The sequence below is a fragment of the Pagrus major genome, chromosome 7, assembly GCF_040436345.1.
Source record: "Pagrus major chromosome 7, Pma_NU_1.0".
In the NCBI taxonomy this organism is placed as follows: Eukaryota; Metazoa; Chordata; class Actinopteri; order Spariformes; family Sparidae; genus Pagrus; species Pagrus major.
Window position 1 is genome coordinate 31,079,760 of NC_133221.1, and position 9,394 is coordinate 31,089,153.

The 9,394-nt window shown below is 39.6% G+C and overlaps 1 protein-coding gene across 1 annotated transcript in view; it reads right to left on the minus strand.

The window, feature by feature from the left end:
• Positions 1–4,811, minus strand: part of plch2a (phospholipase C, eta 2a) — a 69,478-nt gene extending 64,667 nt beyond the window's left edge. Inside the window, exon 1 of the mRNA XM_073471115.1 lies at positions 4,439–4,811. Within this exon, the coding sequence (XP_073327216.1) occupies positions 4,439–4,631 (193 nt within the window). The 5' untranslated portion in view covers positions 4,632–4,811. The remainder of the gene's footprint in view (positions 1–4,438) is intronic.
• Between the last annotated feature and the right edge of the window lie 4,583 nt (positions 4,812–9,394).

Here is a 9,394-nt window from a genome sequence, read left to right on the forward strand (position 1 = left end):
AAAAGACAACAAAGTACCCCACAAAGAAGTGTAGTTTCTTCTCGTATTTGGTGTGTATTGTGAGTGCAAGGATTACAGGTTTGGACACAGCGTGCAATGGCTTCAACTAACACTGTTTCCAGATTTGGTATTGTTTTTTTTAGACATCTACAAAAGGCTGATATCCTGATATCCAACCAGGCTAAATGTACTCAGTGTATCTGACGAAGCTCACCCATGTAGCCAAGCCTCCATCTGGAAAAGGCCACTATGCTGTTGCCTATCCAGAAGAAATCCTCCAGCACACCGGACACAGGGGCCAGCTGATGGCTCCTATACATAGCCACCTCCTTCTGTTTCTCCTTCTCCCCCTCTGAGGAGAAAGCCCCTTTAGCTGGAGGTCCAGGCATGTCTCCGGTAGCAGCCGCAGTAGTGGAACGCATCAGGGCTGAAGACACTGGGCCGATGGGGAAAAAGCTGTTCTTCTTGGATGTGTTCATTGTGAATATCTAAGATTATAGATACAAGTTGCTGTCTAAAATCACAGGGGATGTTCCTGTGAAAATTTCATTTGAGAATAATTACAATTACAGCTTTGGGTAAATTAGGTACCCAACATTTACCTCAAGTAGTTTTGAGTAAATGTTTCTTTTGGGTAATGTTCTGTATCCTCTGTTAGTCCACCTCTTTAAAAACTATCATCAATGGTATCAATTGCTGGTAGATTCCTTCCGAGGTTCGGGCAGAATCCGAAGAAAAAAAGCCAACAGAAAAAATTCTCTCAATATCCGAATGATATCAACAGTTGGTCAATAATCTTGGGATGTTATTGCCCCAGCAAAACTGCTTATTGCACCGCCATCTCTTCAATATTCTTCCATCTCAAAGACCAAAAAGATGCAGTAGTATTTCTTCAAAGCTTCAATTTGTCTTCATGCTGTGCCATCATTTCCTTATTTCTTCTCTCAGCTACCATTCATCAGCAGCGCTAAAAAAGGCTGGCTTCTTATGAAAGAGAGGCTGTGGCTGCAATGATGGAAGGCAGAAAAGACGTGGAAGCACAACACACAAGCGGTAACTGTGCAACATGTGTTGGGCGGGTAGAAATCCTAAATCCCTAGGAAGCAGTAATCCTGGTCTAGGAGATTTGCTAAATGTGTGGAGTGAAACACATTGACCCACAGAAAAAGACAGAGGAAGGAGTGGAGAACATAATAGACATCTAAAAAAATATCTAACTACTTTTAAAAAGCTACCAATTAAAAAGTTCATGTGAATTATTAGTGAATTATTAGTGTTTGAGGTCAGAAGGTGTTTCCTCTGGGGGCTGTGGACAGACTATGTTCTGATATTCCCACACCTGTGTGCACACGTTACACAGCCCCAGCCCACCTCCACATGAAACAATGCTTTTATCAATTACCCTGCACTCACTACATCTGCATGGTTGCCTTACTGAGGCTCTGCACTTTCATCAAAATAGATTAAAAATTACATTTTATTCTTTCAGTGTACAGCAGTTCTCAATAATTTAATGTGTGTCTGCGTCCATATTAAACTATGCCAGTTTTCATAAGCCTTTGATACTTCCATAAGAATTTACCCTGCATGGTTAAACATCCATCACAATGCCACCTAGAAAACAATGTAGGACTATAGACTGAAGTACGCCAGATATCAGGCTGACTCCTGAGAATGGAATGCAGCTGTCTGAGCATGTTGAGCAGTTTCAGACCTCTGGACCTGGATCTCTGACCAGCCACACTGCTTGACAAGCAGGTGCTAGGTACTAAAAATAAAACAGTTTTACAGAGCTGGTAAAATCTGACAATGAGCCGACACAAAAGCCCTGCTCAGAAGTGGCACAGCAGTGTTTCATTTCAAATGAAAACCTTTTATTTTCATTGTGGGCTAGTTCAACACAAGAATACGTCATATTTGAAGCATTTCACCTAATTCCTTCACTATGACATGGCTGTAATATTCTTAAATACTACAAACCTTCAGTGCAAGTACTTCTCAGGGTTTAACATCTCAACAAACTGAGTATAAAGTAGATTTATGCTCTAAACGTAGGGAAGTGCAACTTATCTTCAGCAAGACACCTTTAACACAGACAGATTTAGCCCAGCTTATTCACATGATAGGTATTATACAGTATCACCAGATAAGTACTCAAAAATCTTACTACTGTGTGTGCGTGTGTTTAAGGTATCAAAGAGAGAGAGATAGATGAGTCACTGAAGTACTAAAATGTAAAAAGAAAGGCAAAGTCGAACACATGCACGATCACAATCAGTGAGATTTCTGCTCCACTGAAACTGTATCATCTCTGGGAAATGAGACTGCAGCCTGAAGAAGATGTGAGCCAACTTCACGCCAGGTGGAGAGAGAAACTGAATCTTCAGCCCGAGCTCCAAATTTTTAGGAGGCGGGTAGAATACTAACATTGTTGGACAGGAACAGCTGAAGCCAACTATAAGCTGAAATGTTTAAAAATTCTACCTCTTTCATGTCATCAAACTATATTCAGCACCTCCTGACCTTATAGAGAAAGCCTCTTATATGAGATTCACACCACTGGACAGGAAACCATTCACTGAAAAATGAGTACAAAATATTTGTTCAAACTTGTACGTGACCTGGTCAACACATGTCATTACATTTAATTCAGATCACAGGCATTTGCTTGTAGTGAGTGTGACCAATCCAATGAAGGACAGCACTGTAGGGATGCGAATCTTTGGAAATCTCAGGATTCAATTTAATTCCAGTTCTTGGGTGTCCAATTGGATTCAAAGCACTCAATTCAAAATTCAAAATATGAAACACAACTGGAAAAGTAGGATAAACGGTCTGCTTGTTGCTGCTGACCGCTGCTCCGCTCCATTAACATTACATCATAACATCTTGTGAAGGCATAATAAGTAATCACAAACATTATCATTAAATAAAAGAAATACTTCCAACTGCTGCCTCATTTGAAAATGAACTTCTAAATATCTTTATATGATTTTTTTTACCCACTGACTAAAACATGTAACTTTTTCATCAAACACTATAGAGTGTCTCAGGAATGAGTCCTAAAACCCTGAAATGAGTTAGAATGTTTACACTTTGCTCAAGCCTAAGATAATTTTAAGTTTTGATATATTATCATCATCGTAAAGTATGTACAGTATAGTGTACAGTATAGTGTGTATAGTGTAGTGCTTAACGTTAGCTTTTTACTTCTGCCTATTGCATTTATGTTCAAAGCTTAAGTGTGTGTTTGCCACAGAGTTTATTTTCTGCAATAATCTGCACCTGAAAAATACCATGAACTTTTTGTCCAGGGAACCAAGCGGATGCTAATTTACAGCTTAGCCTACAACAATACACCTGCAGCAGTCTATAACTCACCCTATTATGGAAGCTACCGGCTGCCCATAAAATGGATCAATTAATCAACTTGAATGCTCATTTTCCATTTATGCGGGCATGATCTATGACAAAAAGACAATTACTTTTTATTTTCATCTATATGGAGCCCCCGCAGTTCCAAGAGTTGTCGTGGTTTCTAGGGCCCAACCGATTAATCTGCCAGTCGATTTAATCGGCCAATCATAACCTATCTGAGAATAATTATAATTAAATCATAAAAGTGTTGACAGACGCAGATGTTAACACTAATATTTCTCCTGATAAAGTGCAGGGAATATGACTGGGTTTTAGTTAGAAATGATGTCCTTGAGTCACACTCAGCACACCGTGTCCTGCGATGGGGAGCGGAGCTGAGCAGTGTGGAGTTTACCTCCACGGTAAGTTTAAAACTAGTTTGAATGATGACTCCATAATTTTCCCTTTTCAGTTCAACTCACTTGTCCACGAGTCACGACGTGCTATTAATATGTCAGTGGAGCTTTTTAAATTTAGCAGCAATTGCATTCCCTAATATTATTAATGTATAATCCACATTTTGTTCTACATCTCACACATATTTAGACTTCATTCATTTATTTCCACTCTAACTGTGGTGGCCATTGATTTCCATACAGTGCACCAGAGGTTGCCCTGTATGAGCCAGCACATACTGGTAACCCCACGTCTTTCATCCTCTCACATATTATCCCCTTGAAGTTGAACTTCCTCTCACATCACCACACTTACAAGTGACCAGAAGCAGCTGGCTTGGAGCACTTCCAAAAAGCTAACGTTCAAAAGAAACTAATGCTTGGCTGATAATTTCAGAGCCTAATTTCTTGGCTGACCTGTCAGCACCCCCGGGTTAGCCGAGGACTGTAACATGCAGATAAGCAGGGGAACACACACCTGACAGGAGTTTGGTAGAACAGAGGCAGAGGACAGAACATATCGGGCGTAAACGTGTTTGGACCTTTGCAGCAGCATGTACACGTCACTCAGAACCAGGACAAACGGTTTGATGAATAGAGAGCAATGAGAGCTGTTGCTAACTCACCATGACCCAGGGGCTTGGCCTTCTTCCCATTTTTGCCAAGCAGACATCTTGAAACGCTGTTTTCAAACAGTACGTTGGGTTTGCTGTGTCGTTTCAGCACCTTTGACCAGGTGGCATAAATGTGAATTTTCGACGACCTGTCACTGAGATACCAAAGATGAGCTGAGTCATGGAAACCCGCAATCTGCGGCATAACAACTCAACTCTCAGGTGTCTCATTAAAAACGGTGAAAAGCAGGTGAAAGTCCGCCTCAGGGGGGAATGTTCCTATTGACTGTTAGGGTAGCATTCAAGATAACACTTCCAACACTGGAGTTATAATTCGCTCATAAATATCCATAAATCAGAAGATAAGTCGCTTCACGGGGCACAGTTTGCGCATCTCATTGTTCAGGTACCTCACGCAGGCGCACACACCTGTGTTGTATTCGGGCACACATTGGAAAATGGGAAATGTGCCAACTGCGAAATTAAGCCGTACTCAAATGTTGAATACCACTACTATCAAACACATCTAAGATCAGCTTATAAAAAACAGACAAACAGATATACTATATTAGCGAGTAAAAAAGTTGAAAATCCTGTCATTTCATTTCACCCAACATGAAAGGCCAATTATTTTGTTCACATTCGTGATCTACAGCTCTCAGGAGACATTGACAGCACACCTGTAGCTATGACTCATGGGATATGTTGTCATGTTCGATTTTTCAAACAAATGCCCTCCAGATGAAACATAAAAGCATTAAAATGTTCAATTAATTGGATTTGGATTATTTTATTTATTAAGATAACTGTACAAATATTTTCTTTAAGAACTGTATATCATTGGTTGGTGGTACATTTTAAAATACCTATCATGTTTTTCTGAGAGGAGCTTTGGAACTTAAGCTACTTTTGTCCAGAAAGACCTCAGTGTCTTCAATTGTCATAGCAGACGTGTCATGTAATTCTGGTAATGCACCCTGTATATCTAACAGCTCACACAAAAGGGCTTTTTATACTGCACTTATCCCGGGGCTAAAAGCATTCTGCGAACCCTCTTAGCCCCAGGCTAATACAGGGTTCACACTGTCATAATCCTGGCACATTACAAAGTGGGCCGACCCTGACTTTAGCCTGGGGGCTGCTGGCTCTGCTCTGGAGCAGGGTTAGCTGTGAGTTTGCGGGGTTATCCCCTGAAAATGGATTTCACACAGGGTTAAAAGTTGCAAGTTTGAAACCAGGCTAAAGTAAACAGAGTGGTAACACCACATTATAGAATATAAACATTTGCTGCCTGTACCAACAGACATTTAACCCAGAGCTAGCAGAAATGTGGTGTGAATCGTATGGGCTTAGTTAAACATGGTTATGAATTTGTGGCTGAAGAGCACCAAAGGCCAGCTTTTAGCCCTGGGCTCAGAACAGTGGCAGACTGAGCATGTTTGAGGGGCAGGGTGGAAAAAGTTAAAGAGGCCATTGTATGTTTTGTCCACTGGATGGACGCCTAGAAGACACTTTATCATGTTTTATCTGCCAGGGGCATCCAAGAGGGCACTTTTGCTGCGTTTGATCTTTTTCCTTATTTTTAAAATGGAAATATTTACAATCTATAATCTCAACATTCCAACAACTTCTTTTTTTTACAGTTAACACTGTCACTAATGCTTTTTAGTTATTTTTTTTTGTTTTTTTATTACATGTACACATCACTGCTTGAACCTGCACAATACATACATATAATATAAGATACAATTGTTGAACTGGTGTTGGAACTCAAGACAATAAAAACGTTCCTGACAGTAGGTCAGTGGAAAGTAGATCAAAGCCCTGGTGGCTAATTTTACAGTGTGAATGTCTCCTCACATCGTGTTGTCTGTTTGTGATAGTAATAACTGCCTCTGGAGTCAGGCGGTCGGTGAGAGGGCCCAAGCACTAGACATTAAAGTGGACACACGGGTGACCTACAAGTCTGATTACTGTACAAGCAGTGGGAATGCTCCGTGAGGAATTCTGGGATCTCAGCATTTTGTCGCTTTATTACTATTCCCTTACAGAAAGCAACCTGCTTCCTGCTGTGCTTGAGCTTCTGCTCAAGGCTTAGTGGAGGTGCACTGGCCATGGTACTGAAATGCTCCAGCGAGCGCTGTTTGCTGCCAGACTCTGCCCCAGAAGCTGCTTTCAGTTCTATATAGTGCAACCGCTTGGTTTGTGAAAGCCCCTTGAGCCATGAGCAAATTATTGAGGTGGGCCACTGTGGAAAAGCAGAGTCTCTAGTGCCAAGTGTAATTCTGTTTGTATCAACTTACGAACATATGAAAGACACAGTCTTTGTTATATTCTTCTTTAGGTTTTGAAAAACTTGTAAAAATAGTTTTTATTATATTTTTTATTCAAATTCTTATTTTATTCTTTCCAATATCTCCTTATTATTGTCTCTATGTATCTATTTTTGAGACTTTGCTACTTATTTCCCTCTGTACTGCTGTGTTACCTGTGAATTTCTCCCAAGGGGGATCAATAAAGGAACATCTTATCTTATCATATAACTAAGACACTGTGTATACATAACTGCTGTGCAGGGCAGCAAAATAGGAGTTTTAACAGGCGACAAGACTATAAATGATATTATGATGAGAAAAATATGGTTTGTTTTCTGCAAGTGATGGAAATGCTGCATTCATAAACTAGCCCCAGGGACTAAAATATGAGAGTACTGTACAGTATATTCACTTAATGGTGCTTCACATTAAACCTCTGCTTTCACCTGCTTTGTTCTTTCATTTGGTCTAATTTTGGGATCCAGGTGGCTAAATAACTCAAGAAATCCCTCCTGGTGGACTGGGAAGTTGCATATAAAACCCAGCAGGGAGAAGAAATAATGAAATGCAGTGTGGAAAAGCATTTGCGGGAGGCACAGAACCCCTACTTTGATTCCTAAGTGGTACGGCACAGACATAAATCCACATTTTTTTGACAGTTGCTGTGAGGGATAACTTCAGAAAATACTGTATAGATATAACGAGGATGGAGCCAGGTGAGAATCTCTTTTCATACTGAGATTCCAATTCAAGGTGAAAGCCTGCCCAGAGAAAGATGCACCCAATAGTCAGATGAGATTTAGCTCTAAGAAGAAAACAAATACATTGTCAGTCTCAAATGTTCCTGGAGCAAAAAGAGAAAGACGGAAAGAGAGACAGTGTGTGTGTATGTGACAGAGACAGACAGAGAGAGAGAGAGAGAGAGAGAGAGAGAGAGCAATCAACTCCCTCTTGTCATTTATAAATAACAGGAACAGGATATTACATCAACCCCTGCACAGGACATATTAAGGCCAGACTGCTCTGTCTGTTAAGTTTATAATGCCCTTGTGCACTTAGCATTATTACTGTTCATTGCATGAAAGGTTTCTGCAGTCAGAGTGTGGATCTGCTTCAAATGGCATGCACACTGTCCACCATTCACCATCTTATAGTGGTGACAAGTCAATCCAACAATAAAATGTACAATTTGCCAAATAAGGTTTACAAGTGTTCTCCTTTTGATTTTAATGATAGTGTAAAAATACTGTTTTGAGGTCGATCCTGCAGTTTTAATAGTAATAAATCTCTGCTTCCCTGCTAGCAGCACCAAGAGGCTACTTTTTACACCCTCAAGTATGAAAGTTATGACAGTAATAAACAGTAGAAGACTGTGAGAGGAGAGGTTGGGGGGAGATCAGAGTCATCATGGCTCATCCTCTGGGAACCAGAACCAATTTCATGCCAATATAGCTGGTAGATTTTAAAATATCTCTCTAGATGAAAATGTGTGGTGGTCAGCTGAACCAACCAACAAACTGAGATCGTCCTATGAGAAAAATAGCAAAAAAGAAAAATATACAAAATAAAGAATATAAAACGCAACCCTTTATACATCCATGTCAAGGAGCACTGAAGCTGATCTCAATCAACCTAACTGATGCAATGTGTTGCTAGGTTTTACTTTCATTGTTCCATATGTCTGCGTGTCTGTACACTATGTGAAACATTCAGACTGAAGACACTAGGTTGTTATCGATGCACTATTTCATTGAAAATACAAATAAAAACACATAATTTCATCCACACTTCCTCACAGTTCAGAGTGACACATGTCATGTTAATTAAAAGCACACACATACATTCACACTCCAGAATGTCCCAGCTATCATATTCACTTGGACTACAAATGATCAGCAGTTCCATTGGTTCATCACAGCATTTCACACAGTTGTAGTGTGTTTGTGTTTGTGTGTGTGTGTGTGTGTGTGTGTGTGTGTGTGTGTGTGTGTGTGCGTGTGTGTTTGTGTACTCCACCCACATTCCCTCTTTGTGGATTGGGACTTCTTCCAACCAACATGCATTATACAAAAACAAGAGGGGACACTTCTTCACTTCTTCTGCTGCCCACACTTTAACAAGAAAAGAGAGAAGCTCTGCCTCCACCTTTATTTCTTCTCCTCTTTGCCAGATTCAAATAAGGAATGAACATATTTACCATCTATTTATAGAGAGAGAAAGAGTGAGAAAAGAGACGGCCAAGCAAACACCGCAAAGCAAAAGGGCTCTTCATTTTATTTCTCATTTTGCTGTTGTTTGCACTAGATTTTTGGGATTATAAAAGCTCAAAATAGAAGCAGGTTTTAAAATAGAAACTATTATCTGGATGTTATTGTACAACAATCTAATAAAATTGTGTATATATGGTGATATGCTGATATATAATTTACATATATACTGTAGTATATACAGTATGTCTATGTCAAAACAAAGGTAATTAAGTCATGTACATACAGTATATACATACAGTATGTGTGTTACATTTGTGCATATTTGTCCAATATATAATTTCATTTTCTAATAATCATAATTGTTTCTTAAAATGTTCATGACTAAATTAAGTAATGCATATAAATATTGACGTAATAAAGAATAAACATTTTAAAATCACATA